General features: G+C 36.4%; 1 protein-coding gene across 1 annotated transcript in view; it reads right to left on the bottom strand.

Moving 5' to 3' along the window:
- SORCS2 (sortilin related VPS10 domain containing receptor 2) overlaps positions 1–21,445 on the bottom strand; it is a 576,005-nt gene that overhangs the window by 9,688 nt on the left and 544,872 nt on the right. The window contains exons 20-25 of the mRNA XM_086747245.1: positions 16,965–17,098; positions 15,503–15,626; positions 13,187–13,299; positions 11,435–11,560; positions 6,635–6,734; positions 5,147–5,249 (exon numbers count right to left, since the gene is read on the bottom strand). Coding sequence (XP_086603371.1) covers positions 5,147–5,249; positions 6,635–6,734; positions 11,435–11,560; positions 13,187–13,299; positions 15,503–15,626; positions 16,965–17,098 — 700 coding nt within the window. The remainder of the gene's footprint in view (positions 1–5,146; positions 5,250–6,634; positions 6,735–11,434; positions 11,561–13,186; positions 13,300–15,502; positions 15,627–16,964; positions 17,099–21,445) is intronic.

The raw sequence follows: 21,445 nt of genomic DNA, 5'->3' as shown, positions 1-21,445 counted from the left end.
CTCCTGATTTACTTGCTGCTTTCATTTCAGAAATCTTTTCTACATGCTATTACTTTGATTTCTGAGGAAGTTTTTATGAAATATTACGGACCATTAAATTAGCGTCTGTTTTTTTTTTTTATAACTAAATGGCATGGATTGGGACTCAACTTGCTCTCATGGAACATAAAAGTAGTATAAGCAAGGTGGGGAAAAAAGATAGCTTTTCTTCAGAGACTGAAAATGAGATAGTAAGTCAATGAGGCAGAAAGATAACACAGTTCTGCTCCAGATTGTGGAAATGACCTAGGAGGGGGTTCATTTACCAAAAGTGGCACTTGATAGTAGTGGGGGAAAAAAGAAATACACACAAAATGGTATAAATTTGGGTGAAGTGGATTCGTGGCAATTTGTGAAAACAGTGTATGCAGCATTATGTACACAGGCAGTAGTTCGCCTACAAATTAAAATATGAGGATTTTCACACTCTTTTAGAAAATGAAAATTGCTACTATTAAGCAGGTAAAATATCTAAGCAGGAAAACCAATTATTTGCTCGTTTGGCTACTTTAACATCCTGTTGTTACACCGAAGTAAAAAATAAGAATATTATTATTTCAGATCTTCCACCAGTTACATGATGATTACATGTCAGCTTTGATGTGGCTAAAATACAATTTTCCTCTCCTCCACTCAGCTGAGTGCAGACAATGCTATTTGCCTTCTCTGTACTGTTGTCCAGGACCTCACACCGTAGAAACTTGCTCTGAAAGGATGAAGAAATCTTTTCTGGATGGCAACTTGAAACCCACAAAAAATATAAACATTGTTTCAAAGGGAATGGAAGAAGTGCTTTTTCACAAAAGGGACGAAAGAAGTGTGTTTTTACTGAAGCAAATGTAGTAAAGATGGTATGGTATAGGAAAAAATATATGTAGGTCTCTGATCTGCATTAAAAAATAGACTTGATTTCTCAAAAATATTTTCCAGCTGCTTCATATTGTTCTGGTCAAAAGAAGCAGCTGTAGTTCATTTTACCTGGATGCTTAAACAACTGAAGCACACTAGCAAATACTGTAACATATTGTTTGCTTGAGGCCTCAGATCAGCGACTTCCACGGTCAGAAAGTAAGAGCAAAGAAAAGGCAAATTACTCCTGGCTTGCCCACCATCCATGTTCGTTGCCTGTGCTGCCGCCTCTGCCACAGCCGCAGTCAGATTCTGCAGACGGAATATCACCTCTCACTCCTTGCTGCCATCCTGAAAATTTTCCCCCAAAATATCTAAACTAATCTTTCTGCATTAAGTGGGATATGACTAGAATTAGTTTTTTAAAACTATCAGCATTTATCATTTAAAATTTACTTCTCATTTACTGGGTAAGAATAGCCCTAATCTGAATTGCTTACCTACTCTGATCACAAAGGATCAAAAACATGCATATCCCAAGACTTTTTGACTTTTTTTTTTTTTTTTTTTTTTTTTTTTTTTTTTTGTCTAAAGCAACTGACTGCTCTCAGGAGTGCCAGGAGTCACTCCACGAGCTCCAGTTTTTTGAGCACATGTTCCAGGGGAGAAGTGGCTGGATGCATAAATAGGCCATCAGATAAAGTGTGTGTGGAGCTGGGAGACGAAATGATAAATGCTTGCAATTTTACTGTATATAAGAACAAAAGGCAGCTGTGTTCCTAGTCAGTGTTTAAGGATTTGGGATTAGGGTATACCAGAACCGATGTAACCTACAGTCACCTAATCATTAACTAGACAGCCATGCCAGCTCTGACCATCCAGCAGAGCCTACAATTTTGCTTATAGTAGTGGGAAATCATACAATTTTAATATTTTATTTTTAATGGGAATTCCTTCAGGAGTGGTGAGATGGCATTGGCTTTTACTATGCATATAACTAATCAGCCCAAATCCCACTACTCTATATGAATCTGCCTCTGCTTTTCCCCTACCCCTCTACTTAATTAGATAAAATACTCTCTTCATTGTCTGCATATAAGCCATCTGACACAGAATCTTATGCAGTATTGTTATTTTTAGATTTCTGCTCTCCCCCAAACTAATTTTGTCAGATTTACTTCCTGGGAGGGACACCAATTTTTAGTGCTGGGTATTGCAGTCTTCAAAAAATGAGAAATCAAACAGAAGCAGCAAGTTTCATCACAGCTGTCCTGATTGCCCTAAAAGGTTAATAAAAAAAAAGAGGTATTAGATTAGTCCCTGATTCTTGTCAATACTGTCTTTCATCTCACCATTCTGCCTGAAAAAAAATAGTTTAAATTAAGACCCAAGTTCTTACAACATCCACCTCAGAAATACTCTAGGCAGGGAGCGGGTGACCATGCCTGTGAACACTGGGCCTTGGCACTCAGGAACCATTGGGCAGTTTGGGCAGGTTTCTCCATTTTCTATCGAAGTTCTACTATAATCTACACAGAAGTCTGCTTTTTCCTCTTTACTTTTCATCACAAGACCTAAACAGTGCCTCTGCTTGTTGCAAATAGATGAAGTGCTCTCACGTATGAAGCTGTAACCTCCCTGCCAATCCAGTCACCATCTTATCTGCAAGCCAGTCTTTTAATCTTGAATCTTTCCAGGTATCAAACTTAACCTTAAGTAAAGAACTGTCCTTCAGGCCAGCAAAGAGAGAGAAAGACACAGCAAATAGTTCAAGGTATGCCCACGCAATATTTTGCAGACCACCTGCTTTGCTTGTGTCCCAATGCCAACTGTAAGTCCTATAGATGCAATTAGCGCAGTGACAAAACTAGGATTAATAAAATTTTATCTGATTCAGGCTAAAGGAGTTTTAACTCTTTTCTGAAGGGGATATCCGACTATCAATTTACATAAATTAAAGGAAAGCACCACTAAACATCTTCCATCTCCTTCTTAATTTTGTGAATCATATATAAAAATTATGGACAGTATTAACATTTCAACAATTTATACATGTAATTTCTACGTAGAAATAATTCATATGTATATGAATTATAATTTCTTAATTATAATAGGGTCCAGAAAGCGTTCCTCTGCTGAAATTATCTCCTAAAATTGAATATTTTTTGTTGCCTACATCATTCTTTCAGTAAACTAATTTTTAATATACAGGCATACAATATTGACAAGCTGCCTTCATGCATTACAACCTGTAACCTTTATATCTATAAAAGACACTCATAGTCTGAGTCCCTATGGACCAGGCTGTAAACTTACATACTCACTGTACTGACTTTAAAGGGACTATACTTGCAAGTAAGTACTCCACGAGGATCCAGCAATTCACTACCCATCTTTATAAATACAGGAAATACTTTTTCAAGGGGTTCAATATTTGGGTGGGGAAGGAGTTCACTGGGAGCACACAAGGTAAAAGTGATTTTTTCAAACATAGAATTGATTAAGCGCTCAATATTCTTTGAAGATCAAATTGCAAATGAAGGCTGCAACCCAAAAATATGGTCATCTTGGAAAAGCTTAGCAGGAATATTTAAAAACAATTCTTTCAACTATCTCAGAAACAGATACGATCCAGTCTAAAATTGAATATTACTGCACGGTCATTCATCAATGCCAACAGCAGTTTTCAGGCCACTGAGAAACATTTGAATATATCTCATAATTCTCCTCACTCACGCCTAAAGTAAACTCCCACAAAATTTAAATGCAAAGATTTTCACAAATCATATATATATGAGACATTAAAGCTTGCAATTTGCAAATTATTTTATAGTTTCCTCCTCAGTAAAAGCTCTATTTATGAAGCAATGGTTCATTTGGCATTTTAGAAAGAACTGAAGGAAAATAATTTTTTTTCTTCCTTTCTTGAACATTTTATACTTATTTTGCCATTCAGTAATTGTGTCTGTTATTTAATTGCTCTCATTTAAGAGCTAAAAAAAAACATATAAATCATACAGCTCTTGAAAGATATTGCAAGCAAGTTTTACGATCCCACACTACAAACAGCAAATCTTCCAATCATTGCTACTGAAATAATATAATTACATCACATCAACCATTTTCATGCTTTTCCTCGCTGCAGGCACCTAAAATAGTGAAATGGATTTTTATTCAGTCGTAGACAGTCTGATAGAGCTTTCTGTGCTTTGTTCTTCAGAGCAATCAGCCACTATGAGCTCTACGAAACTTAGAAGCTGCAGTGAAAAAATCAAGAGATTCTTGTAAAAAAAAGGCCTTTTCTCTATTAACTTTAAAAAATCATTTCTAAACAAATTCTTACTTAAATGCTATCTACACTATTGCTATCACAAAATCACATCCATTTTTATAAAGTTGTGCTTATTTCAAATAACAATAATTCTTTAAAGAATGAGACAAATCAATAGGAAACCTCACTAAGGACAGAAGGATTTGATGATGATGGCAGCTTTCTTCCAGTATGATCAAACCCAATAGCTTCTAAATGCCCCAGAGATACTAAAATAACAAAAGCACAGCCAATGATTACACAAACTCGTCAATAAGAACAAAATTCTTTAAACTGCACAGCACCCTAGTAGCTATAATTAAAATCAATGATGGACTGAAGACCTACCAGACCGTCAAAGGCTGGCATGGTATCCCCTGTCAATTTTGAGAACGTCTGTCATAAAGGCCACTCTCCAAATTATTTCTCCCCTCAAAACACTCTAGTGTCAAATTAATGCTAATCTATTTCCATCACTAATTCTATGTGGCATTGCCCCAGCAATTAAAATGTAATGTGTGCAAAGAGAAACTCCAGAGCGCTACGCATTTTGATAAAACTACTTTTTTAAGCAAATCAGTATTGCAGATGCATTCATTGTCCCGATAGCTTTAGTTTATTCATAACTGCTAGCAGTAATGAGGTAGGAATTAATCAGGAATAATATTTTAGCTCAGCTCGCTTTCTTGATGGTATTATTTAGACAAGCTGAACAAACTCTCCACAGTTCCCATATTGCTGCTATTTATCTTGGAATACAGCAAGCGAAAGCAAGCATCAGTGCAGTACCTTGATGTCTGAAAAGTTCAGAAAAATATGATTTTCAAAGTGGTGGACTTTTTGCAATTCTTCAAGAAATCTCATTTTCAAATAATGAAACCTGCTTTGCTGATTTGTGGATAAAGCTAATTCCTAAAATTTTTACGTTGTTGATTAAGGTTTACTTGCCTTTTGAACTTGTAGAGGATGAAAGCCCCAACTGCAACTAGACAGATAACAAAGAGAACCACAATAGCCCAGTAGCCGCTGCCTCCTCCAATCCTTTGAGAGTCTGAAACATGAAATAAAAGAACAGCTTAGCACATCCTATTGATCAGTCACATTCTTTGGTTTTCTTTTCTATCTACTTGTCAGGTCAAAAACATTTTTTGTTACTTGGGTAACCTTTTCTTTTCACATCTCTTCAAAAAGGCAACAACACAAAATTAATTAGTGACTTGTGACTGAAGGACAGAGGCCGAATTTAAAAACAAAACAAAAAAAAACCAACAAAAAAAACCCAAACAAAAACAAAAACCCCCAAAACCCCAAACCTTGAAGATTTAATTATTTGCACACTCAATGTTATTTTTTCTGGGAATCTGAAGTTATCACAGGATATGATCATATGCCCTAAGTACATGTGTTGCAAAAGCAGGGCTGTATTAATTTCAGATGGAGAAACTAAGGCTCTAAGCAACAAATGAACTCATCGTACACTGGTAAAGGCTGGAATAAACACGGGCTTCTTTCAATCCTAGCTTTTTTTGCCGGCTAACGAATGTTAGCCCTTTAAACCAGAAGAAGGTACCACAGCAAAACTGTAGCACAATTCTACATTAGACACTAAATAAAATAGCTTTGTCTTCTACAGAGAGCTGACAGATAAAATACCACACCAGTATTCACATAATTGACTGTGGTGAGCTAAGCTATTCTCTCACAACACATTGAAATAAGCAAGGAGGATATATTATGGGATATGATACACAAACAAAAATTACAGGACATTCTAATATAAGGTTCAAGTCAAAGCTGAACTTTCTGGTTAAAACATTATTTTAATGTATCTGTGTTCAAAATCTACACACACGTACGCACATACATTCTCTTCAACCAGCTTCCAGGTACACAGCAAATCTGAGATGCAGGAAATGCATGCAAAAAAAACCCCAGTTTCCATTTGTTTTAAACATAGAAAAAACATATAATTTATCTCAGGACAGGATTAGCAATGTGGAGACGCTACAGCAAGCTTCAGGTCAGTTGATTTGAAGCTATAACACAGGTATTTTGTTTAATACAGGCTTTTGTATAATACAGATATTTTGCTAATGTAATGGTTACATAGAAAAAACAATAATTTTCTGAAACAAACTATGAGGTATGAAAAAATGGAAATATGTAAGAAATATTTGTTTGGTGGTGATTGCAAACAAGTACCAAATGAAAATATATCCATATATAAATGTATGTTTGTATGTTTCTATATTTACATACATATGTATATACACATGTACCTATTTTTGTGTGTATCTACACGTAACAAGTATCAAGTAAGTTTATGTGTATGTGTGTATATGCACACAGCTATATTGATACAAAGATTTTCTCCTTAACTTATCAGAACTCAGACAGGCATCCAAAGGTTGCTGGGAGCTTTGTTTATATATTTACCTGAACTGGAGTCAGCTAAAGTCACTAAGACCCAGTATCCTCCCCTCAGAAAGAAACTGATGTTGTGTGCATTCAAGGCCTGCTTTATGGCCGCTATTCTCTGAAAATACAACAAAGAGAATGTCAGACATCTTGTACTCTGCTTCACTTTGAGCAAACCAATGCTCTAAAAAGGAAAATCTCTGGTTCATTAAATGGTGAGAAACTCAGAAAGCATTTGTCAACAATGAGCTGAAATCTTAAAGAAATTCCATATTTAAAAATCATGCAAAACTCCACAAAAGTTGAAAATGTCAAATCTTTATAGCCAAATCTTTCTTTCTGCTTACCAAAGCCTTTATGTTTACCCAGTATGTGACTGATGGCATGTCATTTGCACGTGCTATTGGGTTTCCCTTGGTCATAACTCACACAATACATAATCTATATTAAAAACTCTCCATTTTTCTAAGCTATCAGAAGAAAAACTGCAATGTCACTTCAGATTTCTTGCTATGAAAAGTAACTGCTATTTGATAATGAACTGCAAGTAATAGTTTACCTCATTTCCATACCTATAATGGGATGGATTCCATTTATACCTAATGTTTAACAATACTCTGTAGAAATATATACATCCATCCATGTGGAAAAATTCAGAATTCCTCCTATTTTTCTCCAGTGGATAGAACACAGTAAAATATGGTCTCTCACATTTTTATGGAGCAGAACCAAGAAATATACCATCATATCCTAACCTCAGATGACAAATTGTCTGAATTTTCCCTTCTACTTGCTTGTGTCTTCAACATCGGTAATTTTTTAAAAGATCAAAGTTAGTTTTATAGTCTATGCCTTATAATTTAAGATATGACTTCCCACAGGGTGCCAAATTAGAAATATGCTTTATATCCATGAAGTCTTCACAAGTAACTCCTTTTATGATATTATCAATTACGGTTCTCACCTTTGACAAGCCTTTGCAGTGTAATAGACAGAAATCCCTGTAGTCTCTCTCTTGTTATGGACAGTGACTACACAAAAGTTCAAATTCAAATATCCTCCCTCATATTGACAAATATCTAACTTCTGAAGCCATTCCGCTGGTTTTATTACTGTTTTTGTGGTGGAATGATTCAACATAAGGTTGATGTGAGCACAGCTTCAGTTATTTTACAAGACAGTTACTCCAGATAGCTTCTACATATGTATCTTTTTGCCCACAGTCTGAAAACAGAATGGATATGATAACTATATTGATTAGCAGCCTTTAAAGTGATGGTGGCACTACTGGAATAAAGTTACTTAGTCCCAGACCAGGTTCATTTACATGTTCACAGTATACAAAACAAAAGTAACCACTATTTAAGGCTAATCTGACTTTCAGCCAGTAAATGAAATTACTGAGCCCCATAACTTTTGATATATAATATTTTCCTGTCAGGTGTTTGAAAAATACATCATTTGCTCTGGTTTTTGCTAAAGCGAGTAACACTTGTTCGTTTTTGTCTCTCCCTACCCTGGGTTCCCACCCAAGCCTATATGAACTACACTTCCACAGGTCAAAAATTTGAATCTCATTTTAATCCAGACAAAGGTTCTGGCTTATGTATTTCACTGTTAGATTGATGGCTGTTTCAGTACTCATGTTGGGGTTCTTTTTCTGCTCTGAGGTATTTATTGAGAACTGTGCTGCCACCTCTCCAACTGTTTAAAAAAAACAAACCAAGAGCTCAGAGCTCCTCTCTAGAGCCTCTAAGTTAAGGTTCTTATACCGGCATTTGAATTTTTTATTTTCTTTTTCTACATCACCTCCAACGACAAAATTTGAACATGTGAATACTGCGGCTCCTGCACTGTGGTGTAAGAATGCAAAATAATTACACTGTTCAAACTTGCTCACTTGCTTATACATCTAGGGGTCCTGCTTGCCCTTTTTGTCAAAGCAATTCACTAGGAATTATCATGCAGTAGTTTGTCTAGATAGAGCCCCAAATTGTTCTCAGAGTCACTCCTTTCCAAGCTATAGTTTAAATTACTCATCCCACCTGACATTAGACATGTAACAGATGTGCATAAATTAAGCAACCAGGTCTTCCTCGAGAATCAATTATAATAATGAAATACTTTTGAAATTGCTCTGTTTTTGAAACCAGGTTAAATCACACTCAGTAATTACTTCTACATGAAAAAAAAAATAGAAAGAAAAAGGGCTTTTGTCAGAATGGAACCAAACTTCAGAATTATCCAAAGGGCTCCTATTACTACACTGGCAACTTACTCGTGATCTTTGTTATTTCTGGCTACTTTTATCAGTACTGACTCCTGTTCTAGACCACTAACTTAATAAATAGCATCACATCAACACAATCCATGCCAAATATCAATACAAACTGCACCAAGTACGTATTCTCTGCCTGACCAAGAAATTATTGCCTTTAACAATCCTGAAATCATGTAATACCCAAAATCTAAAAGGTTTTCAGTCAAGAATTAATAGGTTCTTTTAAGGGAAGACATCTCATAACTATGTCCAAGTTAACGATTTCAGGGACACCTCCTCCAAACACGCAGAAAACATTCTGCATTGGTGAGTTCTCATAATAGTGTCACGACACTGACTTTGAGAACTGGCAGTAACAGCATGACAAAGCACATCCTTTTGGTAAAACATGATGAAGACCTTCAAGAGTCTCTTCCGGGAACAGAAGAGAATGTAACAAACCTTTAAACAAGTGACACCATGAATATTTTTCTGTTGACTTAACCAGTTACTGCTTGTAAGTTTATTTACATAGAGTATATTTCCAGGATATTTCTAAAGTCACAATGTATCCTGATACAACAAATATTTTATCAAAATTTATGCCCTTCAATTCTAAATCAATATTTATATGCACATATCAACAGCTAAAGCAGTGTTCCTTAGTAATAATATAAAAATAGAAATTTAGGCAGCTAGCACTCGAAGACTGGCTCTACAGCACTACACTCTATAAAACAACCAGTGTTGAAATGTGATACTAGTGTACCTGATTTTTTTATCATTGGACAGCATAGGTCTCTGTAATTGCTCCTGTCTTCCTTGTTCCTGCTCTAACCAAATGTAGGTTGCACGATATTTGATATTTCCATATATGTAATCCCAAATGACCACCCATTTGACCTGGTCCATCCTAATAAAGTCAGAAATATACATCTATTCTCAAAATTATACAATTACTTTCAACTCCTCTAGTTTCAGAAAACCTTTGCAAGGTCTTACTGGAGGACTACTTATTGCAGAAACTGTGTCCTGCTAAACTACTCTAATTTCTCCATAGCCCCACTGAACAGAAGTTTTCCCAAATCACTTGCAATATGTGATTGTTCTTCTTTTTGCTTTGGAGTAACTCATAGGGTATTTCATACACAAACATAAAAAAACCCTCTTGAGACAGCACTGATTATATTTGAAGATATTCTTTAAGCTGCCTTGAGCACAGCAGTAATATAACAGATGAGATTTTAAGGGAACTAATACGCATAACACTTTGCACTGAAATAAAATGTGTGCACAACCTAAAAATCTATCACCACCAGTTCCCTTAAATTATTAAAGACGTCCATTCCATATATGCTTGGAATTAAGAGGAAGAATTTCCTTTAGAAGTTGCATCTCGCTTCTTCAGGAAGTGGAAAGACAAATAATTTTGAAGTGGTAATAGTCACCTGGCTGAAAGCCCTTGTCCATGAATGGCTCTCTACTAAAGAAATAACCTATTAAAATTAACTATTTCCTGCAACATAATTAGGATCCAGACTCCCAGGAATTCCCACTGTAATTCCAGAGGGAGAGCAGTAAGGGTTTGGGGTTGTCACAAAGCAGAAAATTTTGCGCATTTACACTTTACTCTGTGCATTTTAAAGTAAGACACTTGTTCAAGTACTTGGACAACATCAACATACTCCTTTGGACCTTCCGAAGTGTACCCTATCGATTCCAAACACAATCTACTGGTTTTGTGTTAATATGAAGAGCTTTGTCTTTCCCACTTCTCCAGCTCTTTGAATACCGCGTCCTTGTCTCAAAAAGTTGTAAAATGCCCTTCAAAATGAACGATACCTTACATTGTGATTCTTTGTAACTGGCAGGACTTGAAATGCAAGATACATGCGCAGAGTTGGGATCTGTTCCTTCTCTATCACAGCAAAATGATGAAGAGCATACATTGTAAGTGTCAAACAGCCTGATTTTCAACTAGCAGAAGGTCTTTTACTATGAAAGAAATATAGTTTGGCAATAAGCAGGGAGAAACTAACGTCTGATTTATATTCCCGTGTTCACTATACTTGTTTCTTGCCAATTGAAAAGCACGTTTGCTCATAAAGGCAGAAACTACCTGCTTGATGCTCTTTACATTACAGGTCAACTACTAAGGTTCTGTTCCTGTTTGACCTAGAATCTGATTTGCTTCTTAAGACAGGGCAGAGATGGTTCATCCCTCTTTAGAAGTATCAGTGTTCTAAATACGCTCTTTGCTCTACCAGATCTTCACAGACTGACATGCCATCACTATTGTTTCTGTTTAAAAAACAGATTGATATTAGTTATTCTCGAGAAACATACTAATACCAGTAAAGCAGCAGATTATGCTGGTCTATACACTGTCAAACACAGCAGTCATAGCTATTTCTAGTTTTTACATGTCTCTTGTCAGGTGGGAGTGAGATCTTTACATAGTTAGGGAGCATCTATTAATTTCATGTAAAGACAATGAGAGCACAGTCACTGCAAAACAGGATGAAGACTGGCCTAACCAGATACATTGCTCAGGTTACCTTATCACTAGTTACACTTCTCTTTATTTTTGGTTGGTTTGCTGGTAGTAGCACATGCAAGTCAGCAGTTGTGGGCAGACCAGGCTTCACAACTGTCATGAGTGTTTCTTCAGCTATATTGGTTTCCTGTGAAGACAACAACATATGGCAAATTATAGCACAGCATGCTTTATATTTTACAGAAAATACATAAAGAACTTCACATGCATCTTTACTGTTCAGATTCTTAATATTTAGAGGGGATTTGACCAGAGGTTAAAACACGAACAAAGTCAAACATAAATTAACTGAAATGTGAGCTGCTCTTTGAAGATTGGAAGAGCTAAGCATTGTTATCGCATTAAGGAGATTTAGTGGCATGATGAAAAGAAGCAAAATGAATTAGTATGCAGTTTTAGCAAAACTCTGCAATGGCTGTGCATTTCTAGGGTAACATTAAAAAAAATTCCTAAGTGATTTAGGATCCTTTGTGGGCCATTCAGACACTTAGCAGACTTAGAAGGGCATATTCATTACAGCTAACTTGAGCTTGGGGAGGCTACTTTTTAATCTGTGCTTAACAGGCAGTCTTCCAGGGTGAGACTATGAGCATCAGGGTTCAGGTCCTGAAATTGTTATGAATACCTGCAGTTCCCACTGAAAGTCAAGTGCATCTCTTTTCAAAACACTTTGTGCAAATTTTATTTTTTGTCCCAGATTCCTCCATGTGTTGTATAATACAGCCTCACAATTGTAATAACAACACCCTGGGCATGTCCCATGGCATTTCTCAATCTGATTCTGAAATTCCATGAAATTGTTCATATTATTTTGCAAATTATTTAGTAATTATTAAAATGCAAGGGCTATTTTACAAGGGAGTGAAATATTTGTTTGACTGAAACTCGTTACGGAATAGGTTTAAGTTGATAAAAGTGGGAAATTACTTAATTTGATATTTAATGTGAACCTTAAATAAAAGGCAGGAAATGGTATAAAGTCCAAATTCCAGAACCTGATTTGCACTACTGCAAATCCAGGAAAAGTCAAGTGATTTCAAATGCAAATATTTAAAAAACATTATCAACCTGCACCTCGATGCTATTTGCATCGAGTCAGTGTGTGCACACTCAGTTGCTGGCACTGTGTACCTGAAGAGCACAGCTCTAGAGCTCAGTTTTTACAGGGTGCTCTTTACTTATCTCACAGAACTGATGCATGGATTTGTACTTGATTTAACCTACAGGATTCACAACTGCTCCCAATTCACTTTTTTTTTTTTTGTTAATATGATCTAAAAAAAAAAAACAGCTGCATAAGCTGTTTGCCTATATATTATATATAATTTTCAAAGTTACACAACAGACATTGTATTTTTTTTTCTTTCTGCTTTGTTTTTACACAAAGCCTATGTCTTTTACATTACACAGCATCTTTTACTTAACTTCTAAAGATATCACATTTAAGCTACTCTTTCTGTTTTGGAGTCAGCAGTGTTTGCCACTACGTCTATCCCTAGGTCCCAGAGAGCAATGTTTAGCACTAATTGCCAATTAGGCTGTTAGACCTAAGCTTTCTATGTTACATAATCATCATCTACAGCCTGCATGCAAAAGTGACACTAGGCTCAAACTTTTTTGAAATGTGGCTTCTGAGGTTCACTTTATTATTTTGCTGTGCCTCCTTTTTTTTTTTAAAATGAGAAGGCATTAACTTAACCTTCAAGCTTTATGACTGGCAAGGGAACATTTTATGAACAGTCTGAAAGAGCACCTTTGCAAGAAGTCGTGTTACTACCCGTCCTATGTCTTCCCTCCACTCTGGTATGTCAGGGTTGTACATGTCCAGATGTTTAGTAAACTTCAGAGGAAGAACATGAAAATGATCTAGAAAAACAAAAATAAACATTTTTGAACAAGTAGCAAACCAGTCTTCAAAAACAATTTCTAGAAATAAATGCTGGAAGTCATAGAATCACAGAATAGTTTGAGTTGGAAGGGACCTTTAAAGGTCATCTAGTCAAACCCCCCTGCAAGGAGCAGGGACATCTCCAACCAGATCAGGTTGCTCAGAGCCCTGTCCAACCTGGCCTTGAATGTTTCCAGGGATGGGGCATCCACCACCTCTCTGGGCAATCTGTTCCAGTGTTTCACCACCCTCATTGTAAAAAAAATTTCTTCCTTATACCTAGTCTGAATCTACCTCCCTCTATTTTAAAACCATTAGCCCTTGTTCTATCACTACAGGTTCTACTAAAAAGTGTCTCCTCATCTTTCTTATAAGCCCCATTTAAGTACTGAAAGGTGTCCCTGGAGCCTTCTCTTCTCCAGGCTGAACAGCCCCAACTCTCTCAGCCCTTCCTCACAGGAAAAGTGTTCCACCCCTCTGATCATTATATATTTGGCATTATTTGCTGTGCGGCACTGCAATACCTATGAACCCCGCTGCTCTGTGTTGTGTACTCTTGCATGGAGCAAGAGTACATTCCTGTCAGGCACTCAATTTCTTTCTGTATTTTCATCTACATAATCAAATTCATGCCTAAAGATAAAAAAGCAGGAAGAAAAAAAATAAACAAAGCAGATTTACACACGTGCTCTGGTGTCACAATCTTCCCAATAATTTTTCCTTAGGACAACACACCACACAGACATGGTTTGTTTCTTCTATTTATAATGGGAATGTGCCAATGGATTTTATTCTCACTGAATTATAAACATTATATTTTTGCCCATTACATGTTCCTGTTTTTCATGTAAAATGAATACTTCACATATTCCATCAACTAGCTATGAAAATAAGTACAGAAATTATATACCAAAGGCTAACTACTACCCTCTTCAAAGAAACAAAAACAAGATACACCCACAACATTTCTCTGGATATTGTCCAAAATATCTGAAATACCAGAAATGAGGTGTTTGTTCCTCAGTAAACAGTCTCTAAAATCTTCCCTTTCTCCATATAGGCTCCTTTGATGAACACCTGGGGTACTTAATGCAAAGCAGAGAAAGAGATCCTCTGGAATGCATGAGTCAAACCTGACCTCCCCATGCTTCCAACAGAACTGTATTTTAATATGGTTTTCTTTTTCATGGGTTTATTTATTTCCCCCATGACCAGTACTTTTTGGCTCTTGGTGTCAGGATTGATCAACACTAAGAGCAGAAGCAGCGTTTGAAAGCCAGAGTCATCAATCTAATCACACTAGGACATCTTATACTTCTAAACATTTCTGAAAAAGTGGATACACTGAGAAGTGGCAGCACAAACATAAAATCTATCATCTTAGGAAAGAGAAAGTTCATAAAAGCCACGTTTAGGGTGAGTGTGGTTTTCACTATTATTTTAAATTAGTAAGTATACTAAAACCAAAAATAACAATCTTCTTCAGACAATAGAGATGCATCATGTTGTGTATTTCATGGTATCTGAAGGCTTTTAGCTTTGCATTAAAAAGAATTCCCATGTGCGACAGCACAAATTCAAATGTAAATAATTCGTCGGCACTTCACCACTACATTTTTCACAGTATATTACACCTTGTTACCACACTATAAAACACAACAAAACACACCAGGGCACAATGTGAAACAGGAGGTGGAGGGTTATTCAATAATTACAGCAGAGATATATTTCATCCAAATTCTAAGATAAACACCAAAGGAACAGTGACATATTATGACAAAAGGCAATTGTTTCACGTTGGTTTTAATGCTAAGAGTATATAAACAACTAATTTTTTTTTTCTAGAGGTATTTAAACTACTTTATTTAGAAATTCTAATAAACTTTCTAGTCATAGGCAAAATACTACTAAAACACAATTGCTATGTATAGCATTTGAGAACCACAGTAACATTTAAAATAAGCAAAGGAACCAAAACATTTCAGATGAAACCCTTAAACACAATCACATTGTTCAACTTCACGGAGTAAGCTAGTGACAGTTCAGGCCTCTAATTTTAACAACTACGTGTGGCATTACATACAATTTTAGAACAGGTTCAGTTGTGTCAGGGCTGGATTAAGAGGTATAAGAAACAACTACATGTGAAACAAAGAAAAATTAACAAGAGCAATGTCTCACCAAAAACATGGACAACTTTTGAGTCTTGAAGCATGGAGCTCCCACAGGAAGCCTGCACTGTAACTCTGATATCACCTGTCTCAGCAAACTTTGTCACCACAAAATTGTCCAATGTAAGGAGTGGCTTTAGAAAACAAAGAAAAGTTAAAAAATAGAATTTCAGCAAGAAACACAAGAACAGTGTCTGGAAAGACCGTCATTAAAAATACTAGCAAAAAAAAGGTTTCATATCAATTATTCAATTAATCAACACTGTAGCAAACTGTTCAATTACAATTTTCAAAATAGTACATTTCAGTGCCTAAATAGAATGTTCATAAACAGAATAGTTGCCAGATGGGGCAAACATTACTTTTAGAATAAGTAGCAGAGTGTTAGATTTTCATTCAGATCCCACTGAAATAAGCAGATTTTGAGTCAGGTTCACAAATCTCTACAAGATCATATATAGCAAGCCACTTGCCTCAAAAATGTGGGTTATAGTCAAGGCCAAAAGGATTACTCCTGTGGACTTAGAGCATGACCCATGGAAGTGCACCAGCCCACCGTTACCTCCAAGGCAGAATTGAGATACTCTGTTCCCTGACCACATCTGTATGATTTACAAAACTCTTCACAAGACTACATCGATCTGCAGTGCCTGCTCTAGCAATGACAAAGTCAATAATAACAAACAGATACAGGCTGGGATTATGGTAGACAGCACATTTACAAAAAAAAAGTTCATTGTGCTTATCTGAAGCATTCCTCTGTCATACTTTGTCTCCATCACAAAGAAAGTATTTTACTTATCTTATATTGAGAGAATTACCTTAAAATAAATTAATCTAGCTAGACAAGAAATATTCCCAATAGAAATACTTGGATGTTTACTGCTCTAGGATATATTTATATAGACTTTCTATCCCCAAATCAATATCACTAAATTGAGTGCTTTCACTGTCTTGATATCCTTTTAGATATTCCAGTTATTTTTGATACATCAGTGTATTTTAGAGTCCCAGAAAATATTTATCTGTACAATGAATATATATATTTCTGTACAGCACTTAAATTTACAGTACTCGCATTATCAACATGAGAGTGCATAAATCCAAGTTTCATCATTCACCAATGCCATGGTGAGTGCATTCCCCTCCACACTTTTTTTCCCACGGGTAATGAAACAGAATAAGTTGTTCTTTCCCCTAAAAGAAGATGGCTTAGAAATTCAAACCAATTCTGAAGAAAAATTTGCATTTCCACATAAGTAGCAATAAAGGAAAATTAACACCTTAAGTGTATGTGAAAAACCCAGGGAAGTTAGATACTGCTGGCCATCAGATATAACTGGCTATTTGCAATGAAGGATGGTCTAAAAGAACTCATGCAACATGGCAGTATTTCTATTAAAGTAAAAGGTGTCATTCAACTTTTATTGGAAAGAGATTGAAAATAATCTCAGTCAAAACCATTCATGTACCTGAAGACTGTTTCCTATCCACCAGTAGAAGACTGTCAAATTAGGGTTCTTAGGCAGTATGGCGGCTGTTAGATTCACCTCCTGGTTTCTTCCAACAACTGGAACCACTTCTAAATTTAAAGCCTGCAGTGGAGCTGAACAAAGTTCCCAAAATATCATTGAACAAGAATCCATCAATTTATTAATGCATCTGTCCCCAAAAAACTCTCATCTGCACACCATAAGGTCTCAAATTTTTTTTTCCCCTCCCTCCTGCTTTTACATCAGTGTTGAAAGCTGTGGGAATAATTGGAAGGACCTCATTTCAACCAAAAAACCCCCCAAAACCATCCACAAAATCCTAGAGTAACATGATGGATCACCAAAATGCATCTCTCTGATGCATCTTTTTTTTTGAGGCGCCTCTAATTCTAGAAAACATAAGCAAATATCCCAGTTAAAAAGTGGAAAAGGCAATCTCAGCTTTTTTTTTTTTACGTAATAAAAGATCAAATGAATAGAAATCTAAGAAATCTCAAACTGCTATGGCAAAAGCAGAAAACTGAAAAAGAATGCTGCTGACTACTCATTTTCATTATAAAATATCAGCTGTTAGGTACACAACACACATACGCTCTCATTAATGCATGCTTTGAAATAGATGTGTATATCAGGGGAGCATTTATTTGCAACTCAAAATAGACAACCTCTGCACTCCAAAATGTGCCTTTAAAATAAGTTTGTTCCTTTCTGAACTTTTGTCTACGAAGGCTGTAAACGTTATTATTTGTATAAAAGAAATGCATCATTGCAGTGATTGTATCTGCTCCTTAATGTTGTGGCTTGCTTCATAATACAACAACTTTATTGAAAGAAAATCTTTCCCTTGGAGGTTTCCGAGTATATCGTTTTCAGAATGTTTGGAGGTAAAAGCTTTATAATAGTTTAATGTGACTGATAGAATTTCTTAACTTCAGCTGCACCACCTATTCAGGATACCAAAGCACTGTATGGTCCAACATGCATTCATTACACAAATTGAATACTAAACCATTCATTTCTGTTTTATGCTAAATCTCTTTTAACTCATTCAAAAGCCTTTCAACTCAGTTCAAACTTACAGGTAATTAACACCAGTCCAAAGCCTTTCTCTTACTCTATTCCGTGAACTGAATCATTGTCCATTCACTTATAATTCACTTTGACTACACTGCTTGATCTTCTCTGAGAGCAAGTCACCCAAGCCGAGTACACCCTCCTTTTCACCTCACTTCAACCAGCCTGTGTGCTGCTTCATTCAAATATAAGGCTCTACTTTCATTCTCCATTTTATGCGATGACTCTTGCCTTGGTTTCGGCCAGGATGGAGTTAAATTTCCTCTCAGTAGCTGGTGTGCTTTGGATTTTGGATATGAAGAATGTTGATAAACACCCTGATGATATGAGTTGTTGTTAATGAAATCAAGGACACTGTCCGGCTTTCCATCTAACGTGCAGGTGTGGGAAGCTGGGAGAGAGACAGACAGAATAATTGACCCAAACTGGGCAAAGAGAGTATTCCATCCCATAAATATCATGCTCAGTATATAAGTAGGGGTTGCCTGCAGAGGGGGCATCTCTCTCTCACAGGCATCGCTCTTTCAACCTTGCTAGGCTCCCTTTCACTCTTTTGCTTGCTGCTTGGTTTTGTTTCCGTGATTGCTGCTTGGGACAGGCTGTAGCGGTCATCGGGACTTTGGGTGGTGAGGAATCGCGCATTGTTCACTTTGTATATTTTAGTATCCTTATATTCTGCTATTATTGTATTTTTCCTTTGCTATTTTAGTAGACTGTCTTCATGTCAACCCACAAGTTTTCCTTTCTTCCCAATTCTCTCCCCCATCCCACTGGTGATGACTGGAGAAACTGTGTAGTGGCTCAGGATAAACCACAACTCTTTAACCACCTACGTGAATTCAATACATGTTGGGTACTTAAACAAATGATTTCTTCAATAGCTTCTTTACCAAAATGGAGTTACAGTGCTTCTCCTGCTGCTGGCATCTTGAGGAAAATTCAGAAATTGTAGGACTTCCATCAGATCTATTCCTTCTAGAAACAGATTTTCATTCTGATGAGGCAAACCAAAGTCTGGAAGGCTCTGCATCTCTGTTTTGATTTTGCCATAAATTTACATTTTCCCAGAGGAAATGGATCATTCTGAGATACGATTTTACTCCTGGAGAATATTACTTTTACAAAATTTTTAGAGAGGAAGTTTTTTGGTACTTGAATGATGACTGTTATTTCAAGTTTGCCATTCCTATATAGTAAAGAGCTAAAAATAATTCTTGTGAGTCCTTCTGCTTGTCTCAGTCACACAATTCTGTAACACATTTGAACAAGCTCTGTTGAGTGCTTTAGTGTATACAATTAGGAATGAAGTTGACACATACAATTTCTTTTTAAGGAAGCTACAATTTCAGTACAGTTTTCAAAGCTCCTTGATTACTCACCCACTATAAAGATTATGTTATCATGAAAAAGAAAATGTATGTCTAGTTCTTCTTCAGGTTTTTTATTTTTTAATTCTAGGCTTCCTACTCATGTTTATACTATTAGACTTACTCTAATTTCTCTTACAGTTTATTATAAAGTTGTAGATTGTGTGATCTGGATCAGAAAGCACAATCTGTATGACAAGCCAAAATTTATGTAATTGTCCTGCATTACAGGGCATCCCACAGCAAGAGAACTTGGCAGGAGTAAAAAATAATTCCCTTTACCATTTGTCCTGGAAAAAGTCCCCTGGGAATACATCAGCTGGAGACAAACTAAAAGTAGGACTCTATGGACACTTCTGCTTTCATGGATTACACAGTGAAAAATGTCCCTGAATGGCTATTAGTGTTTCTTTAGAATATCGAAATAGCAGTTTAACTAGTGCCAGATAATTTTCTCAAATATTGTAATTTACCTAAAAAATTAAACAGAGCTAATCACGTAGAAAGTATTTATTCAAGTGGGCTAGGTAACAGCATCCACAGACAAGATCAGGAACGGACCATGTCTGCTGTCACTGCTCTGCTGCCTCTGCACTTCAGCACCAAAGTCCTCCTCATACACATCAGTCACTTCACTCGTGAAAAATACCTCTGGCTTCTGCAATTTGTAAATCTTCTGCATAAAACACAATTGACATCTTTTATTTTTACTGTTTATCCTGATGTAGGCCACAAGAGAAGCACATTCTGAGAGAGTGGTTGTTCTGCCTTCCATCAGGGCTTGCTACTGCTCATCATTCTCTGAAAGTTGGTCCCTCTGGAGAGAAGGATGTGTGACACAGAGTTTTTGCTATTTGTTGCTTGTATGTACCTACTGTTCCTGTGCTTAATCTACTTCTCAGCACCTAGAAGCTCCTAAAAACTAACAGTGAAGCCCTAAGTAATTTATCTGAGCTCTCTGGAGTTCTCAAATGACTTAAAAAAAAAACTCAACAAAGAAACAGATAATGAAACCGAGGTGGGGAATTCAGTTCTGATCCTTTCAATTTGATTTCAATAGGAGGGTGTCCATTAGCATTAATGGGTTGGGCTCCATCTGCTAATCAGAGCAGAACTGGAAACTCTGGACTCAAGAACTCTGACTAGCAAAATACATAAGTATTAGCAGTCACTAGGCAGGCTGACATAAAGCACACACATCTGTGCACAGCCTTGTATGCGGCTCCAACGATTTCTATTGCTTTGGGAGTAGGATGGAAGACAACATCACTCACAACAGAGAGAAACAGACACCTGGAGAATGCAAGATGAGTATCTTTTCTTTTGATGTTGTTTTTTTTCTGATTTTTTTGACACATCTGAAAACAGGGAAAGCAACAGATGTCTTGAGTCTTGAAGGAAGAGGAAAATTCAGTTCCAGTTAAGAGCTTCCTTCTTAACTTCAATTACGAGATGACTGAGGTACATCAAGCTTGCGATGGTGCATGATATTCCCTGTGCTATGCTCTTCTTTTCTTTTAAATCTATTTCATGGGGCTTTCTGGGTCTTAATTAAGGAGAAGGAGAGAATTCTAAGTTAAGTAATACTGCCTACCATCATGAAGTTACACCCAAGTACCACTTTAAAACTTTCTCAGAACTAACTACCTAAGATCTAGATTTTACTACTTTAATAAGTAGCTGGACATTTAGAAACAGTGAGATTTTGAATAGTTTTTAAAATCATACAAGACCTCATGTTTCTCAACATGTCTGTTCACTTGCTTCACAGAGCACCCAGAAGCTCCTAAAAAAACGTTATCTTGAAGTGTTAAATTTTAGCTGCTAAGACTGCCAATGGGCTCTACAGTCAGGAGGATGGATCAAAATTGAGATTTGATTTGAGGCATGCTTGCTGTTTTAAAGGTTAAACCATCATCCTTCTTCCAAATCCTAACAGAACTAACTCTGACCTCCCAATAGATTACATTTACAAGCCTCTGCATTAACAACATACAGTACTGCAAGATTGCATGAGGT

Source organism: Chlamydotis macqueenii, chromosome 4 (assembly GCF_036417535.1).
Source record: "Chlamydotis macqueenii isolate bChlMac1 chromosome 4, bChlMac1.mat, whole genome shotgun sequence".
NCBI classification, from domain to species: Eukaryota; Metazoa; Chordata; class Aves; order Otidiformes; family Otididae; genus Chlamydotis; species Chlamydotis macqueenii.
This window is presented reverse-complemented; position numbering and strand designations above follow the sequence as displayed.